Source organism: Chanodichthys erythropterus, chromosome 22 (genome assembly GCF_024489055.1).
Source record: "Chanodichthys erythropterus isolate Z2021 chromosome 22, ASM2448905v1, whole genome shotgun sequence".
NCBI classification, from domain to species: domain Eukaryota; kingdom Metazoa; phylum Chordata; class Actinopteri; order Cypriniformes; family Xenocyprididae; genus Chanodichthys; species Chanodichthys erythropterus.
In genome coordinates, this window is record NC_090242.1 from 21,701,112 (window position 1) to 21,724,383 (window position 23,272).

At 41.1% G+C, this 23,272-nt stretch overlaps 1 protein-coding gene across 1 annotated transcript in view; it reads right to left on the reverse strand.

Annotated features, from left to right (window-relative positions):
* nectin3b (nectin cell adhesion molecule 3b) overlaps positions 1-13,292 on the reverse strand; it is a 47,740-nt gene extending 34,448 nt beyond the window's left edge. Inside the window, exon 1 of the mRNA XM_067376285.1 lies at positions 13,171-13,292. Coding sequence (XP_067232386.1) covers positions 13,171-13,264 — 94 coding nt within the window. The 5' untranslated portion in view covers positions 13,265-13,292. The remainder of the gene's footprint in view (positions 1-13,170) is intronic.
* Positions 13,293-23,272: the final 9,980 nt, after the last annotated feature.

Sequence of the window (23,272 nt, forward strand, 5' to 3'; positions counted from 1 at the left end):
ATAAATCTGCAACAATGTCAACAATTCTGTGTTTTTCTGTCAATATGGCATGCTGTGTGTACATTAATAAGGGAGAAAAAAATTAAATGATTTTAGCAAATGGCTGCAATATAACAAAGAGTGAACAATTTAAGGTGGTCTGAATACTTTCCGTACCCACTGTAGCCTTAATTATTAGCATTATACCTTCAAGTTTGTTTGTTTATTTGTAGTTTAATGCCATGTCAGCTACCCTGGCTGCAGTTTTACCTTCAAGTGAGTACTAGATGACAGCAAAGTTAAAAATAGGTGAAAATGAGCATGCATAATTAAACTAATCAGTAATATTGTCTTGTAAGCAATATGCTTCTGATATATTGTGCATCTCTAATTATAAACCAATATCTTTTTTCCTCATTCAATTCAGACAGCATGCTCACAATAATAAATAAATAAAACAAGTTACGAGCATACCGTCTGAATTGAACACACCACACACATCCGTATTGAAGCCCAAAAGACTTTCTTTCATAAGCTCCAATTTAACAGCACTGAGGGACTGTCTAATTAAAGAGTGAGAGGAGACAGATGCACTTGGGTGGGATGCAGCAGATTCTCTGCACATGGTTACGGATGAAAAACACATGAAAATAAAATAGATGAGTACTTCAATTCAAGTTAATACTGACAGCCTTTCAATCACGAACCCTTCACAAAATCAAAAGACTTCCGGTGCTACAGACCCAGAAGTTAAAAGTTTGTCTCCTGGAGGCGTCAATGGCAATGCATTCACATCAAGGAATCAGAAGAGGAATGTTAAACCATGAGTTCCAAGAACTTCAAAGTCCCTTATGTGTAAGATATGACAACTATGGTATGCAACGATGAGGATGATGACAACAGTATGTGAAATCACACACAGAGCTTCACATTTGCCTGCAATCATGATAGAAAACGCTTTGCCACATCAGACCGAAGCAATTCAGTGACGTCAGCAGCGAGAAGCTCAGCAGTCTTTATAATTACAGTCGCTGTATTATGTTTTGGTTCATTTGAAAGAAAGGGAACACAATTACAGCAATCCTCGTCTGGCGTGGCTGTCAGAATTGCATTTCAGAGTGCATGCATTCCAGAATGACAAAATGAGAAAACCATGAAGGACTCCATCACTGGAACATTATATAAAAAAAAAAGAAAGACGTCAGCGCAAGATACAGAGTTTGAGTGCTCCAACCAGGCCGAGCGGAGATCAGGATCTGGGCTGCAATCTAGATATTTCCATGAATGATTAAAGCACGTGTTCATCCACAGTGGAAGGATTTTAAATGAATCATTTCCAAAAAATGGTGGCTAGACTTTTATCCTGTGGTTGAACTGGGACACGTCATTCAATCACACCAGTAGAAAAGTAGTGATAGAACGATATATTTACAGTTTTTAAATAATCTGAGTGAACCAAGTAAATATTATTTAATTTTATTATATTTTTCATAACCAATTTCTGCAATTACATTTCTACAGGGGTGTAAAGAGTACCTGAAATCCTATACTTGAGCAAAAGTACCAATACCTTACAGCGAAAATGACTCCATTACAGGTTACAAGTCACCAATTCCAATATGACTTGAGTATCTGATTTGAACAGTACTTATGTTTTTTACTCGTACTGAATGTTGGCTCAAATGTTGGTTTCGGCCTCATCACCGGCTGCAGGCATGTTCTCATTTTATATATGAAACCGCAACGATTCAGCAATTACCTTCTAATGCATTTGCGTAAAGTAGCCATGTTGACAAGTTTGTGTGAGTAAGGGGAAAACGCACAAGATATAGTGCATTTAACGCCCTGTAAACGGCAATATCACTTCTTTTGTAGCAGAAATAAACTGTTGAAGAAAAAGTTAGGTGCCATGCAAAATGTAACGAGTAATTGTATTACTCATCACAAGTGTATTAGAGTAAAGAGTGTATATATATAAATACATTTTTTTAATTTTGTCAATAAGTGTAAAAGTTTGCTAATATATTTGATACTCAGTAAAACGAAGCCAAAGTAGCCAAAAAGATACTTAAGTACAGTAACTAATTACATTTACTCAAATACTTTACACCATTGCATCTCTATGTGATATACCTATCATATTTTATTTTATTTTTTTTTTAATCACAGTGAAAATGGTTCTTTAAGTTTTTTTTTTTTTTTTATTTTCTTTTTTTGCAAATTTATTTAGAAATAGATCACGGGTGTATTAATGCACCCAAGAGTCCTGCCAATCAATCGTGAAATATGAATTATAATGTAACTTGTTTTGCAATGGCCAATAACTCATTTAGGGTGTGTTCACACTTGTAATTTGGTTCACTTGGTCCAAAAAAAACAAAAAACAAAAAAACATTTAGTCATGGTCCACTTAGCTTTCGCATTGGCATTTTTAATACGGAACCTAAAGGCATAGGGAGACACGTTCACATATATTTTGTGACGGAACTTGCCAAACATTCAAAACAATGTTGTGTGCTAGGCTAAATAAGCTCGTTATATGTGCGTAGCCTACATGTTATGGTATTTTGACCAACTGAGAATTCGTGAACAGCTGATAAATTGAGTAAAGGAGTGAAGATCTGCTCTGAGGAGACGCGGTTCTGATGCCTGAACTGTAATGGGCAGTATCGCAACGAGAAAAAAACGGTACGCTTGAGCATTCGGTCCTTTTTTAGGGTCGCATCTTGTGACATCATGTCCTGTTTTCGGTTCAATTACATGACTTTGGTCTGTGTTGCATACATATTTCATTACAACTGCACTAGAGTTAGTTTGGAAGCGGGCCAAGACCCATCTTTTCAGCAGTCTCGGTCTGCTCTTTTGGTGCGCACCAGGGCTCAGATGGAAGCATGACTGGAACTCGACATCCTTGCTTCATTTAGTATACGCAGATCAATGAATATGCTAAGCCCCACCCCCACTCACAAGCTCAGAGCTCAAACTCAATGAGGTAAACGCTGCACAATGGTATGGCTCTTTACAATGTCAAAAACATAACAGTAATTAATATGATTAGCCTTTTGCTTGACTACATTATCAAACTGTGTTGCTAATGTTACACAAATCCATTTTCCCTTTCGCCATCTCAGAGTCAAACAGCTGCCTTTTAAAACAACTCAGAACATCAGTAGAGAGAGGAATATAGTTCATCGTAACATTATAATATATCATGAACCCGCTATATTGCTAAATTTACCCAATTTTTCATATCAACAGAAAAATATACTGGGATAACCTGGCTTCTCCACTTCAGAGCAGTCATAGTTAATGATATGCTAAAGCCCAACGTCACTTTGATGTGATTGGTTACAAGGTAGTTTGTACCATAAGAAACACCAGCTATTTCAAACTGCGTTTTTGAAACGGTCTTTAGATCACGGCATTTTTAAAGAGATAATTCTCAGCAATGGTGTTGACTTATGAATTTGTACACAGTTTGTCTTGGAGCATATTAAAAACATCACAGACATATTCACCACAGGGGGACTTTAAAATAAGGAAGTGAGTGAGTGAGTGAGTGAGTGAGTGAGTGAGTAAGTGAGTAAAAATGAAATGTTTATTAATATGTTTATAATTATAATGTTTATATTAAATTAGTAAAAAAATGTCCATCTTTGTTTTAGAAGAGGATTTATTTTTTATATTTAAAAAGCCCATAGCTGCTGACCACTAGTTTATCCCTCTACTTGTGATGACAATCCAAATAAGATCTAAAGATGTCAAACAAGACACTATGACATGAAGTAGTGAAGAGGGCTGTTTCAGAGAACAAGTCAGCCAAACATAGTTCACACCCAAAAGTGCTGATAAGAAAGGCTGGTTATTAGAGACGCTTGTATGGGAAAAGAGTGACCACTTCACGATCCCAGCGTGCCTGTGAAGGCTTGCTGAAAACAAGGAAGGACTGGAGTTCATTGATAAGTAAAAGGCACTGCATTCAAAAGTGAAACAGAACAGAAGGTCGTAACAAAGCTCTGGTTTTTATTGAGCCAAGAGTAACAAAAAAGGTACGACCTAAAATAATCAACACCAAAATCTTATGAACAGAAAGGGTGACAATGACCTCAGCATCAAGTCAAATCTACAGCAGGACTCTGGTGTGTGGAGAAAGTTCTCAGATCAGAGTCTAATCCGCTGCATTCCAGGCATTTTAAAACAGGCTTAAAAAGCTTTAAATGCACCTCAACCAAACACTGCACTGCCTTGAAAAGCAGCAGAATTATGAATATGTCAGCAAATATGTATGCTTTTGTGAGACTTGTGAGTCCCTTACTGGATAATGCATTATAAGTTTATTCCAGAGTCACTATCAGGATGCCTTTTGGTTATATTATTGACAACATCAAGGTTGCCCCACAGACAACGCGGGTGTTTTTTAATGCAATCCAGTGGCCATATGATAACCTGCACCATTACTAAGTGAAGTCTAAACTGTGAGTAAACTGTCAAACACACATACATAAACTTAACAGGCCTCTCATTAAAACCTTCCAGGGCTGCGGGCACACACAAAGAGAGGTTGAAGTGACAACACACCACATACAAACAGCCTTTTGTAAGGAGCGCTGTGGGCCCTCTGAGAGACCCCAGGGATTTCCATGTGTCCCGGGACGATCTGAAAAATATCTGAAACCTCCACACAATGCAGCAAATGCACATAAACTGGGCCAGAATACATCATTCTGAAAACACTATGGAATATGAGATAAAAGATACAGAATCAAACAGCTTTTAGAAGAAAAGAGAGGTGGGGAACAGTGGGAGAGAAAGACACCATGGCAACAAAACAGCACTTAAGCAAAGAAACAAGTCAGGATGGATTACATTTTGTATGAAATCTACACGCTTTCCCTTCTCTATGTCATAACATCATGCAACAAAATGACTTAAAGGTGTTTAAATGGTCACTCCTGGGAAAGTATGTGTATAGAGGTAACTCAAAGCAAACCATTACTAGGTTAAAATGTAGTATATTGTTTAATTAATGCATATATTAATTCATTATTATATATATATATATATATATATATATATATATATATATATATATATATATATATATATATATATATATATATATATATATATATATATATATATATATATATATAAAAAAAAATAAAATACAATTAAAAAAAACCAAATCAGAGCTGCATGATTGATCGTTAAAAGATCGTGATCTCAGTTCAAACACCCAAAATGAAAATCATGATTCTCAATTTATCCAGAATTGTGCGGCTCTAAAACGAATACATTTTGATGTTGTATCACATAACCAGCTCTGTACGTATGGCTTTTCTGACACTATTATATAACTTTTCCTTGTAGCTCACCTGTACACTTGCAATGCGGAGAGATTGGGCATGAGTATCGTGAAACATGAGTCACACTGGATAAAATTGTTCATGGTTGAAACCGACATGGTTGCTAGAGCAATTTGGTTTTTTTATTTGCCAACACTATAGGTTATGCTATAGGAAGTGTTGCGTGTAGGTGGTATGTTATTTTCAAACATGATAAAGCATTCATTAGTACCACTCACCAGATATTTCATTTCTGAACTGCTTTAATACATACAACAACCAGAGTTTCGGATAAAACTGAACACACTTTTAGTGCCACTCACTGCACATTTCACTTTGAAAGTGTCACAAAACTTGCAAGCAATGTAATATTTTGCAGAAATTGCACCAAAGGTATGTTTTTTTCAATGAGTCTGGGTTAAAAAAAAAAAAAAAAAAAAGTACATTTCATTCACTTTTATTCATTCAGCAGACACTTATCTGAAGTGACTTACAATTAAGGAATTCAACAGGCAACAAACATAAGTGCTATTAATACAAAGTTTCGGTCATTGTTCAGGAGAGTACAAGCTAGAATCGGGAAGATTAAAGAATAGTTAGATGATCATAAGTGTAAGAATAGTGAAACACTTTTTTTTTTTTTTTTTTAATTAAGCTGGCTGCAGTTAAAGGATTAGTTCACTTTTGGCTGAATCTAGATATTTTACTTTATAACTTGTTAAATATGGATATTTTTCTTACACAAACGCTTCACTTCAAAAGATTTTTATTATCCCCCTGGAGCCGTGTGGAGTATGTTTATAATGGTTATATGCAGTTTTTTCCAGTAGCCCCTCACTGCAGAACACTCGAGATCCAAGGGGTGGAGTCAGGTAGGTTAAGGTATATAGAAAGTGGGAGGAGTTGGATTTAGAACCAGGGGGTGGAGATGGGTAGGTTTAGAACCAGGGGGCGGAGTCGGGTAGGTTTAGGGCTAAGGAAAGTGGGAGAAGTTGGATCTAGATCTTGTGTTCTGCAGTGAGGACCATCTCGTTTTTTCTGCTTCATACTCGTTGGTCCCGTTCACTACCATTATAAAGCTTGGATGCGTCAGGATATTTATTAATATAACCCCAATTGTGTTCATCAGAAAGAAGAAAGTCATATAAAGCTTGGGGTAGTTTTCATTTTAAAGTGAACTAATCCTTTATGTGCTCAGGGAAGGAATGAGTTTTCAAGTGTTTCTTGAAAATGGTTAGGGATTCGGCTGTCTGGATAGGGTTGGGTAGATTATTCCACCAGAAAGGAACAATGAACGGAAACATCCTTGAGACTGATTTTGTGCCTTTCTGTGATGGTATCACGAGGCGCTGCTCACTTGGAGACCGGAGGTTCCTTGACAGCACGTAGACTCAGAGAGTGGAGGTAGAAAGGTGCAAAGCCAGTGGCTGTCCTGTAGGCAAGCACTAATGTCTTGAACTTAATGCAAGCCGCAACCGGAAAGCCAGTGCAGAGAGATAAACAGCGGTGTGACGTGGCCTCTCTTGGGTTAATTGTAGACCAGTTAAACCGCTGCATTCTTGATCATTTTTAAAGGGGTTTGATTACACATGTTGGAAGTCCAGCCAGAAGAGCATTGCAGGAGCCAGGCCAAGAAATTACAAGGGCCTGAACGAAAAGCTGTGTTGCATGCTCAGTTAAAAAGGGCCTGATGTTCTACAGTGCAAACCTGCATAATCATGCAGCATTAGCAATGTGGTCTTTGAAGGTCAGCTGGTCATCAAATTTCATCATGTTTAAATCCATATTTGAGTATTCAAGCTTACAATTTCCCCCAAAATCAGTGCAGAAAATGAAAATCCTTTTGGAATTATAACACACTCCAAGTCATAACCAGCAGCACAGCAAATATCCATGAACACCAACCTCCACTGACAACTGCAGAAAGTAATCAAGTTAGAAACTACATAAGGGGTGAAAATGTCAGTGTTAACCAAAGACCACAGGCTCGTAGAAGACACAAGGCTCCTCTCCCCACCCACAGAGAGACAGCTGCTTGAGGAGGAGGTCACTGGAACTCGGCTGCCCTTCAGGCTCCGGAAAAAAGCTGGGCTGGTCATCTCGGAGATTAATACTGGGGAGAAGTGCACACAGAGATCACCGACTGTCTGTTTGTTTCTCTCTCATGTTAACAGCACCATCGCAACACACACACACACTCAGATAGTATCCTAAGCTGGCCTCTCCATTATTGCTTGGGCTTAATCCTCTTTTGCAACAGAGGGACAGATGAATGAATAGCAATTCTCTACAGCACTGACATCACATCGACCTCCTCTTTAAATGTCACAATTTTAAATCGATCTGTGTTGGCTATTAAATCTCCCTGTGATCCTTAATTTCAGAAAAACCTGTCTATTTTTGTTTTTCTGCACAAAGCACATTTTCATACCCAGTTTGGGACAATTCGCTGGCAGCGCTCTGTTCTCTGATGGTGCAGCTCATCTTTAGCCCAAAACATCACAAGCTATAAAAAGAGTCAACCAGACTGAAGACCATGTTCATTGCCAGCTTACAATATTACAGTTTATAGAGGGAAAAAAGACACTTATGTTAATGCCCTATCCTTGAGGGCACAATAAGAGAAATTTTTTTGTAAAGAGATGCATATGTGGGCAACATGCATATGTGGGCTACTAAAGTACTTGCTACAAGTAAAAACAATATTCGAACTTCACAAACTGATGATTTTTGTTCAAATGATTCAGCTACAAGGAAATGTTTTGCAAAAAGACTTAATAAAGGTGAATGATATCCAAGTTCTTTTTAACCCTTAAATGCATACCTCGGGTCTTTAGTGACCCGGGACATCATTCACTACCCTCCTCCTCATTCATTTCATCAACCTTCTTGGTATTCCTCAATCAATTCATTATAAAGAATATAACAAAAAAAGGGTCGCTAACGACCCGAGGTGTGTATAAGTGTACATATATTTTTTCTGCAAAACAATAATTGAATCTTAGATGACGGAATAAGTGCAATTCACCTTTATTCCACAAGGTGGCAATGTCTGATACACGATGAAGTGACGACTCATTCAGACAGAAAACGAAATAATAAGAAAAACATGAAATGGCTCAGCGATTTACTGCAGAGCAAGTAATGAACGCAATCAAATATGACTAACTGTTACAGGATGAATCTGGTGAAGCTGTTAGCGATCGAAATATTGATTTTGAAGAGGTTGAAAATTATATAGTTTTGAGAATACGTTTGAGATCGCGAATGGGCTCATATTCATGACCTCAAACAGAAAACTAGCCCATTATTTGCTGAATTTACTGGGAAATGAGCTCTGACGAGGACAGTGATGATGGCATAAAACATCTGCTCAAACTGAGCCCTTTCAAGCTCCAAAAGGTTATAAAATATAATTTATTTTATTCTTTAATTGTTACTCTAATATCAGAGGAGTTTTATATTATCACGACAGGTAGAGATCCTTCCGTGTTAGATGTAGATCTGGGTCGATAAAGACCCGATTATGTAAGAATGATTGGCGAAACAGTCATGCGTTTAAGGGTTAACTGTCTTATCAGAATCCATATTAGGAATTGATAAGAATCGGAATTGATAAGAATCAGAATCGATAAGCAGAATCGGAAAAAGAATCGTTTAAATTCAAATGATACCCAACCCTAGTGTGGTCCTGGTTTAATGTGTCCTTGCTCAATAAAAGTAAAAAAGAAAAAACAAATAAATAAATATTTCTGACTCCAAATGGTAAAATAATCTGGTCATTAAGCTCTGGATGAGAGTAAAGGGCGACATTAGAATGACAACCGGTACAGAAGGTGAGCTCACTCTCCACCGTACGCCCCGCACCAACAGGCTCTCACAAGCACAGATGAAAGGGTCTAAATAAAGAGGTCATTCATTATTCAACCCGGCTCCAAAGCAGTGTGACCCGTAGTGCCAAAGTGGAGAAATCTGTACTCCAACTATACCACAGAAAATGCATGTATCTCATAGGTTATTCATGAATAAACTATGAATAAAGAACCTGGCTAAGTCTTCTCAATGTGTACAATGTATTGATACTTTAATAGTCTCGTGGACGTACACTTTTTTTTTTTTCTACCTCACATATTCCATGTCACAATCATTACAAGATCAATAATATCATGCTCCAGACGACACATTGGCGGCCTTATCAATTCTGTCTTGATAACTAGAGAGCACTCAGGGGGCTGGGTAGCAGTGATTTAAGCTCTAGAGAAATACACAGATTGAGAGTGTTGAAAGGATTGTGTTTAACAGCACTAATGCTTCAATTCCCACATCACCTTTTAGTGCTTTTATCGATCATATAGAAGAGAGTCAAGAGAAGAGTGAAAGAAATATATATGTATATACTTTACTCTGCAAATATTATTATCCTCTGATGTTAGTGGTTCCTGATTCAGGACCAATATGAATTTAGGACCAAGGACTGTGCTGATTTTTCTGCAGTGGAAAGGGCAACGGCACCCTATTGGTGGAAAACGGGTTTGGCTGTCACAATAGGGTAAAATAGAAAATTATATTTTTCCATGTCATCATTTTTAGTTGCTCAAGTCTAGCAAGTAGTGTGATAATACAGTCTACAATGCTAACATTATAACAACACAAAACATCACTCTTATCCAGCGTTGGAAATTTATACAGAATTGATGGTACTTTCCTCAAATTACGTACAAAATAGGAGTTTTTTTTTTTTTTTTTTTTTTTTTTTTACAGAGGATCTTAAAGGGATAGTTCACCCAAAAATGAAAATTCTATCATTATTTACTCACTCTCAAGTTGTTCCAAACCTGTAAAAAGTTCTTTGTTCTGTTGAACACAAAGGAAGATATTTTGAAGAAAGTTTGTAACCAGGCCGCTTTGGGGCACCATTGACTTCCATAGTAGGAAAAAAAATACTATGGAAGTCAATGGTGCCCCAGAACTGTTCAGTTTCCCACATTCTTTAAAACATCTTCCTTTGTGTTCAACATTACAAAAAAATGTATACAAGTTTGGGACAACCTGAGGGTGAGTAAACAATGACAGAATTTTAATTTTTGAGTGAACTATCTCTTTCAGGTCAGGAAAAAAAAGGAAAATAACCCTTTTTTTGAAATGCATGTTAATTAATTTCCTTGTGAACAATTCATCCATGCACTTTTCTACATCTGCCTCCATCCAATCAACAACTGATGAACTGAAACAGGTCCTCAGCCTACTTTTTCCCCATTTCACTCTGATGTATGCCACATTATGGAAGGAAATATCTGTGGCTACTTCCATTACAACAACTTTAACCTGGGCAACCTCTGGAGGTTGCCCAGGTTAAAGTCAAAAAATAGTTTTTACTACAATTAATTAGGCTTAAGTATCAATTCATATATCATATGTTGGGGAAGGTCAAGACCCCCGATGTGGGATGCAAACATTTTGCTATTACCGACATTTTATGTATTTGAAACTTACTATACAAACTTGTTGATCTTATGTTAGATAGGCTAATACTTTAGGAAATTGAATAGTCCTTTACAAAAACATGGATTTTGTACCTCATGTTCAGTAATGGACACCAAAGTATATCCTATTCACATTCATAGAAAGTACCATGATATCTATACAAAAAGTCTAGATACTGATATCACCCAGCTGAAATATCAAGACACGTGGAGAAAATCTGCCTTTAACAAAGAAAAAGGCCTGAGAGAAAATTTAAAGTCTAGGTTATTAACCAACCAATTTGATTCAAGGATAAAAATGGAACACGGTGACAGAGACAGAGAAAGAAAAGCAATTAAGACGACATGAATAAGATGGAGCGAAGAGCAGTTCGAGAAAGAGGTAGAGAAAGACCGGGAGGGAGGGAGGGAGCGAGGGATATACAGAGTGGAATGCCAGGGCTAATCCCCAGCTCCTGTGTGGTATTTTAACTGTTATTCTTTCCTCCTCTCTCTCCTCGTTCCCCTGCCGCCATCACTCACTGCAGTGCAGCTAACGACCACACCATGTCTGGACAAACCTGAGGACAGGAGACGTAGTGGCCGACCCCGCTGGACACAGGGTCTTAGCGTCAGCAAGACATCTGGCCTGACATTTGCCTCTTTACGATGAACAGGATAAATGTTTCGAAATCACAATACACTGTCACAAACTTTACTTTTAGACCAATAAAAGTGCAAACGACTACATTGGTACATAAAAGCAGACAAGTAAAGCTTTAAAATCCCACCTCAGACCAAATATTTACTTTAAATTCAGCATGAAACAATGTTGTGATGATCTTTTCTACACTATTGTGATGAATATCAAAGTTAAATGGGATGGGATTGATCATTGTGGTTTACTATTGCTGAGATGTCATGTGATGTGAATGGCAAGTTGTCCCGCCCTCACGGCAGTAAACACGTCATAGGAGAAGAGATTATGTAAGATTATGAGGACATTTTAAATTAAAAAAAATTTAAAAATTAAGGATTGCAATTAAAAAAAAAAAATGATGCACATGGGTAAATCATTTATAATAAATACTGCAATATTCCATTAACACAAGAATGGTTTTGATTTCATGGTGACTTTAACATTTAAATACATGTCACAGACAAAGACGACAATGGTTGTTCTTCCCAAGGCCCGACAAACGATTAAATTTGCTTTGAGTAAATGAGTTAGTAAGTGATCGATCGGGCACGAGGACGCTGTCTCTTGCAGGCAAACCGGTCACTATGGATACCGCCCCACAGTGCACGAGCCGGAGAGCTGTGATGTGGTCTGACCTCTGCCTGCATGTGTCCCCTACAGCTGCAAAATGATACAACACAGCTGAAGCCCGTTGCTAAAAGAAGGCAACTGCGGTCGCGACAGGTGTGCTCGTAGACACCCGGACAGAGACAGAATAAGTTTAACTGTCAACGAGCATTGTGCCTGCAGGAAAATTCATCTTAAAATTGCCGTTTTATAACATGGTACCAGGTATGACCAGCTAAACACCATCTTAGACCAGCTAGAAACCGGGTATCATGCTTAAATGGGAATTTCCAGCACTCTTATTGTCATTAGACAGCAAAGTGTGAAAGCAAATAAGCGCCAAACTATGGAAATGCCACTTTAGATTACATAAAAGACTTCTGATCAAGTTACTAGAAACTAGGAATTGCTTATCTGATTTGGGTCGCAAACTCATGGGTCAGTCCATTTTACAGATGAAGCAAATAACAGTAAGCTCCGTTTTCTGCCACGGACACAATTGCATGCTAAAAAAACAAAAACAAAAAAAAAAAAAAACCAAAGAGCGCAACATTTGGCATGGATTACCAGCTGGCAAACAATAACTAGCATTCCATTGCCAACATAAATGTCAAGGGGTTAAGTTACTTCGAGTATCCGACTTTTCTTTAAAGATTTAAGGCTAGAAAGAAAGGTTTATTTATATATAAAAACACAGCGAATGTTTGTTTCTCAGTTTCTGCTCGGATGTTTCCATGGCAGCTAAATCTCAGTCCTCGTGCGAGATTCCTGCGTTCACAGAATCAGCGTAACGTTAGTTTGAGGGGAAAATAACGGTGTTGGATGATTACGGCGGCAAGATTGAGCTCCCAGGGGAAATATTTTAAAGGTATCCAAAATAAAATTGTCTACAACGAAGTTTTAGAAACTTTTCGTGGCACAAACGCCGTTGCATAGTGACGTTTTGAAGGACTGTCCGCGAGCCTGGAAGGCATCATGTTCACGCGCTCAATACTTTCCACGGACCGCTGGATTCCCCCAAACTTTGCCAAGGGCATGCGCTCTCACGACACAGCAAATGAGGCATGATCAAACCTACCTGATACAAACGACAGCATGAGCAGGACTCTAAAATTCAGTCCCGGGTGAATCGGGTTATTCCTGAGATAATGGGCAGTCATTGTCAGCGCCATATCGCCGCCCGTGCTCTCTCTTCTCTCGTTCTCCCCGAAACTCTGAAAGCTCCTCAGCAACAACTCCATAGGGAAAAGGCTGAGTCTGGACCGTACCACTCTGCCTCTCCGTTATGGGGGTGTGTGTCTCACCTGAAGCGCAGTCCATGCAAAGCATTATTTGCAAAACAAGATGTTGTCAAAAGTGGAAAAGTGGATGGTCATCAAGTTTATTTATACCTATACAAAAAATAAAAAATAAATAAATAAAAAAAAAAATATATATATATATATATATATATATATATATATATATATATATATATATATATATATATCACAACTCTGACTTTTTTCACAGTTGCAAATTTACATTCAGCAATTCTGACTTATTTTCTCAGAATTGCAAGATATAAACTCGCAAGATCTGCTTGGATGCAAACATTCTTCCAAATATCTTCCATTGTGTTCAGCAGAACAAAGAAATTTATACAGGTTTGGAACACCTTCAGGGGGAGTAGAACAGAATTTTCATTTTTCATTTTTTTCTATCCCTTTAATATTTTAAAACAGTAACAGTTTTGTTTTACAGAGATTAACACAAATTCTTGCACATTGATTATATTTGCTGTGTAACTAAACAAACATGTATTTCCATGTTGTCACTGTTAGACCTATAGCGCCATTTTCTGTCCAGTTGGGATGTAAAATGTATGCAAGCCGGTAGATAAAGTTACAATGAAATGAAAATTCACCCTATTTTATTTTTTACATATTTTTAATCTTAATATATCCATGTTTCTTTGTTTATTTATTTTTTGTTGAATTCTTAATTTTTAAACAAAATATCAACTTGATCTTCTGGCAGTGAAATGACAGACCTCTCTCTGGTGACCTTTGCCAGTCCAATAATTTGGAAGTTTGAATTATTTTGCCTCCATTTTTTATTGTAATGCCCATATCTCAACATCCAATCAAAAACCGGTAAATAAAACAAAGTCCTTAGCAACAGTTTTTTCTTTTTCATCAATCGGTTACATTCAGATGTACATCACAATAAAGAAGAAAAAATCTACTTCTTATTACTTATTACTTGTTATTACTTCCGTTTCATCAATACTTTGAGTTTAGCGACATTCGGCTACTGATTGGCTGATAGTGGTCATATTTTTAATATGCTTAAAGTCTGCATGAACCGGAAGTTGCTACTTTACTTCAGTATTGTGACATATTTTACAAGTAAAACTGAATATCCACGGGTGCGTCTATATATATTTCAGCATAAACATACATCGCTAGACAGGTAATGAGCATTGTTACAACAGAGACACCGGAAGCAGAGATAAAAGCAGTTGGGTTGTTTATTGAGACAATCAGCAGAGCAAACAGGTAAGTGAATGGTGATAACGAAAGTCTTGGAGGTGAATGAGAGGTAATACTGTCCTTATTCTTTATATTGCAGGTGATGGTGGAAGGAGACGCTGGAGATGGTTGACAGGAACACACACACACAAGCAGGTAGGAACACGAGGAGTACTGGAGACAATGGAGACGAAGGAGATGATGCATACAGGTAATGATCGTTTAGAGAGTCCTTGAGGTAAGTGAACAACGGGGTGTATCACGAACGAGACCGGACAATGTGTGTGTGTGAGTGTGGGGTTCTTATAGTGAGGCTGATGACTGTGGTGATGAGCTGCAGGTGGCGGTGATTAGAATTCCGGTGATTGAGTGCGCGGGTAAGGGAGTGAGGTGGAACCTGACGTGTCTGTGACAGTACCCCCCCTCCCACGGCCCGCTCCTGAGGGCCGAGGACCCCGACGTCGTGGTGGTCGTCCTCGAGGTCGTGGGGCAGGTCTGTCCGGGTGGTTGGTGTGGAAAGTCTGTAACAGAGTAGGATCAAGGATATCATTCTTAGGGACCCATGAGCGTTCTTCGGGACCGTAGCCTTCCCAATCCACCAGATATTCTAACAGACCACCACGGCGCCGGGAGTCCAGGATCTCTCGAACCTCGTAGGCAGTTCCATCGTCCAGGATGAGTGGAAGGGGGGGCTCGACGGCTGCCACGTCAGGTTCTGTGGAAGGAAGAACAGAAGGGTGGTGAGGTTTTAGGAGTGACACATGGAAGGTTGGATGAATTCTTTTATATTGTGCAGGAAGTTGTAACCGGTAGGTGACGGGGGTTGATCTGTCGGAGGATGGTGAATGGGCCAATGAAGCGGGGACTCAGCTTCTTGCAGGGCAGGCGCATCCTGATGTCTCTGGTGGACAGCCAGACCTTCTGCCCCGGTTGATAGTTAGGAGCGTGGGAGCGCCGAAGGTCGGCTGTCATCCTGCGCCTGCGCAGGGCTCTCTGCAGCTGGTGATGAGCTGAGTCCCATACCCTCTCGCTCTCCCGGAACCAGTAGTCGACCGCTGGCACGTTGGAGGGTTCCCCGTCCCAGGGGAACAGTGGGGGCTGGAAGCAGAGCACGCATTGAAAAGGTGTTAATCCTGTTGTAGCTTGACGGAGGGAGTTCTGGGCGTACTCGGCCCAGCCCAGGTACTGGTTCCAGGAGTCCTGGTGGCCATGACAGAAGGTACGCAGGAAGCGCCCAATCTCCTGGATCTTCCGTTCCGTCTGCCCGTTCGACTGAGGATGGTATCCAGACGATAGGCTGACGGTCACACCCAGGAGGGAGAAGAACGCCTTCCAGACTCGAGAGATAAATTGGGGTCCTCTGTCAGAGACTATGTCTTCGGGGATTCCATAATGACGGAAGACATGGTTGAACATTAATTCTGCTGTGGCCATGGCAGTGGGTAGACCTTCCAGGGGGATCAGACGGCAGGCTTTGGAGAAACGGTCTACGACTACTAGAATACAGGTGTGACCCTCAGATTCTGGGAGGTCGGTAACGAAGTCTACTCCCAGGTGTGACCAGGGTCTCTCAGGAACGGGCAGAGGATTGAGCTTGCCGGTTGGAAGATGGCGTGGGCTCTTGGAGATGGCGCACTCCCTGCAGCCCTGCACGTACCTTCTGACGTCGCTGGCCATGTTTGGCCACCAGAAGCGCTGTTTGAGCAGCGAGAGGGTCTCATTGACCCCCGGGTGACCAGTGCCAAGTGATGAGTGTACGGAGTGCAGGAGTGGAGTGCGTCGTGTCCTGGTGATGTAACGCAAGCCTGGGGGACAACCCGGCGGAGTGTGTGAGGAGGCATTGGAGGAGGGTAAGGTCTCTTCCGACCATTCGATGGGGCTCATGAAGAGAGACTCGGGCAGGATAGTTTCAGGGTCATCATTCTTCTCCTCGGGAGCGTGGAGACGTGAGAGAGCATCGGCCTTGAGGTTCTTTGATCCTGGGCGGTATGAGATGGTGAAATTAAATCGTGAGAAGAACATTGCCCATCTGGCTTGACGTGGGTTGAGTCGTTTGGCAGCTTTCAGATACTCAAGGTTTTTATGGTCAGTAAGAACTTGGAAAGGGTGGTTAGCTCCCTCCAACCAATGCCTCCACTCCTCAAGGGCGAGCTTGACAGCCAGGAGTTCACGGTCCCCAATGTCGTAGTTTACTTCCGCCGGGTTGAGCTTGCGGGAGAAGAAGGCGCATGGATGGAGCCTACTTGGATTCCCCTGCTGCTGTGAGAGGACCGCTCCCACTCCGGTGGTGGAGGCATCCACCTCCACGACGAATGGTAATTCTGGATTGGGGTGGACGAGGAGGGGAGCGGTGGTGAAGGCTTTCTTGAGGGTCTCAAAAGCTTCAGTGGCAGGTTGGGACCAGGACAGAGACTTGGGCTGTTTACGGAGCAGGTTGGTGAGTGGGCTGACGATGGTGCTGTAGTTTTTGATGAAGCGACGGTAGAAATTGGAGAAGCCGAGGAAACGTTGGAGTTCTTTAATGGTAGTGGGAGTTGGCCAGTTCTGGATGGCGGAGACCTTCCCCTCGTCCATCCTGATGCCACTGTGGTCAATCACATATCCCAGGAAGTGGACAGAGGACTGATGGAAGGAACACTTCTCTGCTTTTAGAAAGAGTTGGAACTGCCGTAAGCGCTTGAGGACCTCCGCAACGTGGTGGCGATGTTCGGCCAAGCTCCGGGAGTAGATGAGGATGTCATCAATATACACCAGAACGAACTTGTGGAGGAACTCCCGGAGCACCTCATGGATGAAATCCTGGAATACGGAGGGGGCGTTGACCAGGCCATACGGCATCACAAGATATTCATAGTGGCCGGTGGGCGTGACGAAGGCGGTCTTCCACTCGTCCCCCTCGCGTATCCGGATGAGGTTATACGCGCTGCGGAGGTCCAGCTTGGTGAACACAGTGGCACCGCGGAGATGTTCCAGGGCCGCTGGGACGAGGGGAAGTGGATACCTAAACTTCACGGTAATCTTGTTCAGTGAGCGATAATCGATACAGGGCTGCAAACCTCCGTCCTTCTTGGCCACGAAGAAGAAGCTTGAAGCAGCAGGGGAAGTAGACGGGCGGATGTATCCTTGGTTAAGGGCCTCTTTAATATATTCCTCCATGGCCTTCTCCTCCGGTACTGATAGGGGGTAAATGCATCCCCTAGGCACTGGCTCACCCGGTAACAGATCGATGGCGCAGTCCCATGGCCGGTGTGGAGGAAGCTTGGAGGCGCGTTGCGGGCAGAAGACGTCACTGAAGGGGGCGTAGTCGGGTGGAACATCGACGGAGCGTTTTTCCACAGGACTTTCGATGGAGGTAGTGTTCACGGAGATATTCTTGGAGAGAGGAGATCTTGGAACAGGAAGTTCTGGGAAACAGCTGGAGAAGCAGTGGTCGCCCCACTTCAGGACTTCGCCCGTGCGCCAGGAGATGGTGGGATTGTGGAGTTCCAACCACGGGCGCCCTAGAACCACGTCAGCGGTGGATTCCTCCAGAACCAGCAGATGGATGGTCTCAGAGTGGAAGATACCCACTTGCAGTAGAAGAGGACCAGTGACGCGACGAACCATCTTTCGGCTTAGGGGTTTGCCCGTGATGGAGTGGACCTGGTAGTTAACCGGAGAAGGCGAGGTCTTGAGCCCGAGGTGTCGACAGAGGGCGCCGGAGATGAAGTTTCCTGCTGACCCTGAATCGAGGAGCGCCACCACTGGAACGGAAGCATTAGCAGCAGTAAGGTTTACGATAGTAGTGAGTGGTTTCATCTTTTGGATTGAAGGAATGATAGCACTCACCACAGGTCGAGGAGGACGGGTTGGGCATGTGGAGATGACATGCCCAGGGGATCCACAGTACAAGCAAAGATTCAGGGTCAGCCTTCTCCGCCTTTCTGCTGGAGACAAACGTGAGTTATCCACTTGCATGGGTTCGGTGGCTGGTTCTGGAGAGCTGACGGGTTCGGACCGACGGAGGAGGGTGGTGGTCAGTGGTTGGCCCTGGTGCTCAAGGAGACACGACTGCATACGAGAACCCACACGGATGGCGAGTTGGATGAATTGTTCGAGTCCCATGGAGTCCTCGTATGCAGCGAGATGCAACCGCACATTAGGCTCCAAACCTTGTCGAAAGGTGGTGATGAGGGCTTGTTCATTCCAGCCGCTGGTTGCGGCGAGCGTTCTGAACTGCAAGGCATAATCGTTAACAGTCTGGTTTCCTTGTTTTAAATTGTACAGTTTCTCACCAGTAGAAGAGTCAGCCAAAGGTCTTCCGAAGACTTCTCTGAAGTGGGAGACGAACGCTGGATAGGATTTAACGACTGAGCCTTTTTGAGTCCAGAGGGAATCCGCCCATTGAAGGGCCTTACCTTGCAGTTGGGAGATTATGAACGCTATCTTCGCCGTTTCGGTGGGATAGAGGTGCGGCTGCATCTCCAGGACCAACTCACACTGAAGAAGGAATCCGCTGCAATCCTCCGCCGATCCTGAGTAGGGCGCTGGTTTGGCCATGGGACTGGCGGTGTAAACAGGTGAAGCAGCGGTGACAGTGGATGCGGAAGTGGCAGCGGTGAGGGGTCCTGGCGATGGGGACTGTGGTTGAGGGGTGAGTGCTCGTCGCAGAGCGTCCACGAGCTCTTGAAATGGGTCATGATGGCTCATGCTGATGTAAGGCTGTTAAGGTCCGGTCTTCCGTTACAACAGAGACACCGGAAGCAGAGATAAAAGCAGTTGGGTTGTTTATTGAGACAATCAGCAGAGCAAACAGGTAAGTGAATGGTGATAACGAAAGTCTTGGAGGTGAATGAGAGGTAATACTGTCCTTATTCTTTATATTGCAGGTGATGGTGGAAGGAGACGCTGGAGATGGTTGACAGGAACACTCACACACACAAGCAGGTAGGAACACGAGGAGTACTGGAGACAATGGAGACGAAGGAGATGATGCATACAGGTAATGATCGTTTAGAGAGTCCTTGAGGTAAGTGAACAACGGGGTGTATCACGAACGAGACCGGACAATGTGTGTGTGTGAGTGTGGGGTTCTTATAGTGAGGCTGATGACTGTGGTGATGAGCTGCAGGTGGCGGTGATTAGAATTCCGGTGATTGAGTGCGCGGGTAAGGGAGTGAGGTGGAACCTGACGTGTCTGTGACAAGCATAATCTAGATAACATTTATAATTTAGCCTATTTATGGCTGAAATGTTTATTTAACTAATGTTTAAATTTAAATGTTAAGTTAAGTATTTATCATCATGTATTTTAATTAACATTAAAAAATAATGTTAGAAAGATATCAGTTCTGCTGTTGTTCATAAATACCATTATGAGGCACTTCTGGTTTGGGTAAATTCACCTCAAAAAGACTGAAACAAATCATTTTAAAACATAATGTTGCACTACAAATAATCCTTCTCCATCAGTTTGACTGAATGAGCTGTAAATTCCCTTCACATACTATTTTCAGACGTCAGGAGAGTAACTTAACATTTGGTATTTTAATGTGACATGGGAGCCTATAAGAAGAATATCTATGGCACACGCACTTTTCAGTTGCTTAACTTTTTTTCCCTTTGTATTCCACTGTAACAGTATGAAAAAGACATATACTGTGGTGCATTTGTGGTCTGTTCTCCTGATTTAATTTACAATATCCTATGAATAATTCACTGGAATGCACTAAGAATCTCTCAAATCCTCACATCTCTCTCCAGATTTGTTTTCACATAGATGCTTTAAAATATAATTGTCTGCCCTTTTCACTTCTTATCCCTATTAGCAGTGTTTACTGCATATTTCTAAAGCAGGTAATTACAATATTTATTGTCTGTCAAAAAGTGATGGAAATCACTTTGAAATATTATTTCTCAATGTTCCAGTTAATGAACATTTTTTTCTTCTCCATTCAGCTCATTGTCAAAGCTCGCAGCAGACTGACAGTTGGAGGGGATGTTCTACCTAAGCCGTCAAAATGACGTCATGAGAGAAGGAAGGCCATTCCAGAGGGGAAGTACATTTTCAGATTTTGAGTAAAGATTACAGAGACAATACTTTTTGTGCGTGGATGAATTGTTTACCACAAGACTTGTAATTTGTGCTAACAAAGTAAATAGGGTTAATTTTGATTTAATGCCGACTTTTATTTTCCTCATATATTGCCAAAAGCCTGGATTCAGAATGGTGTGCCAACCTACTACTCTACATTAGGATTCTAGTAGGCTATACTATTCTGAATTCAGCTTGTGTCAAATATATTCAATGCATACGAAAAACCAATCCAGACCTAACAATGATCACATAAAGCCATTTTAAAGTGTATTTTTTATTGCACCACCAACTGGCTGCGCTCCAACAAATTTGTAAAGTTTCTTAACTTTTCTGTTACACTGGTAACACTTTATTTTACAGTGTCCTTGTTAAATATGTTACATGCACTTACCATAGTAATAATAGTAAATTATGCATAATTACATGCTACTAAACCCTCAACCAAACCATTATCCTACCCTAACCCTATAGTACATGTTGTTAATTAACATTACTCTGTACGTAAATATATAATTACACTGTAACAATGACACCTTAAAATAAACTGTAACCCACAAATCTAAAGGAATTTAGACTAATGTAATCCTAATTCAAATCTTGTGTATTTTGGCTTTAACATAGAAACTCAAAAGACAAGTTGGATTTCCACTTCTATTACTTAATAGAAGGTGCAGTCCCACAAATAGGCGTTAATTTTCTGTTAGCTTCAGACTTAATCCCCTGTACCCCCTGCTAATCCATTCAGACCCCCCTTTTAAGTTTTCATCTCCAATCTGTGCTTTTCTTGCCTCAAAGCCACAAAAAAACCCCTCACCCCATTGCTGTTACCTAGTCTAATTGGGACATATAGAAATTAACGAGCTAATCCTACCAAACAATAAATGCACTGGGCGGCTAATAGCTCCACCTCATTTATGCCAGATCAGCAATTTGTTGACTTTCTGTCTTGTCTCAATCCAACCAGGATAAGCTTTAGCTCAGCTATTTATTTGAATGGTAGAAGCTGGAGAGCAAAGAAAGAAGTGAAGTTATGCCACCCCTTTCCCCCACTGTTACTTTGATTTATTGGACAGAGAAATTATTTTCTTTTCTCCAGGGCATTGCTGATCACAGCATGCAAGAAAATAGCTCAAAAAATAAAAGAGAGTGTCTTTACAGTAGATATGCCCTTTATAAACGATTTCCCAGGAGTAGCAATGCCCCATCAACAAAGTCAGCTCACTCTGTTACTGATATCTCCTCTATGAAAACAGTACATCAAAGACAGAGATCCCCAGACTCTCCCACAACCCCTCTGTACTGAGCAGTGAGCCTCGTTCCTTGAGGATCTGTCTCTTTCAACAGCCTAAATGAACCAAACATCTCCTCGTCAACAATCTCACTGAGAAACTCCATCCATTCAGCAGAGGTTTTGTCTATCTGCACCCAGAAGGTTTGGTTTACAAAGATTCTTGCCCATCATTATCGTTCCTCCAACTAAACCCTAAATCCCTTTTTTGTTGTTTGTTGACTTTGTTTATTTTAAAAGACAATCCATGAACGAAGCAATGAATCCTCTCTCTTGTTAGATGCAGGTGAGTTTAATTTTTCAATGTGAGGGATTGCCAACTGGAAAATAATGTTCCGTGGACACTGCAGAAATTTATGAACATCTTTATTGAATGTTTTCTTCATCTGCTGTAATGTGTGCCAGTGTTTCACCTTACTGTTTGGACTAGAATTATTCTAAAAGCAAATTTTCCTGGTAACTCATTCTTTCACCATTTGTTAATTTGGAAAAGGAGAAAAACATTGAAGGAAAACTGGGCACACGGTCTCACCTGGCAGTGAGAGAGGGACTATTTATGAGGTACTCCAAGTGATTAAAAAATATAAGAAGGACTTACTCACCGGTTGACTGACAACTTTATGATGCTGAATACCTTAATTCTGATGTATATCTCACAGTTCTTTCTAATGTGTGACAGGGGATCGATAAAGTTTCATTTTTTTCTCTCTGGCTGGATGTTTGTCTCTGTATTAAAGTAAAAATGATGAGCAAGGCAGGGTCTGACTACAGTATAGAGATCCTTTTAAATTAAAGTCTTGTGTTGTAGATTTGTCTGTAGTTTATGGAATTTAGATATAAACATAGCCTTGTTTAGAGCAATAAATAGCCTTAGAAAAAGTTCTAAGTAAGAATGTATTAATGTGTGTGTGTGTGTGTGTGTGTGTGTGTGTGTACACACCAATGAGCCATAACATTATGACCACCGGCCTAATACTTGGTTGCTCATCCGTGTGCCACCAAACAGCTCTGACCTGCCAAGACATGGATTGTACAAGACTCCTAAAGGTTTCCTGTGGTATCTGCCACCAAGACATTAGGAGCATATCCTTCAAGTCCTGTAGGCTGAGAGATGTAGCCACCATGGATCAAAATTGTTGGCCCAGCACATCCCACAGATACTCAATCAGATTGAGATCTGGGGAGTTCAACACCTTGAACTCTTCTTCATGTTCCTCAAACCATTCCTGAACAATGTGTGCAGGGTGCAAAATCCTGCTGAAAGAGGCCACTTCCACCAGGGAATATCATTGCATTGAAGGGG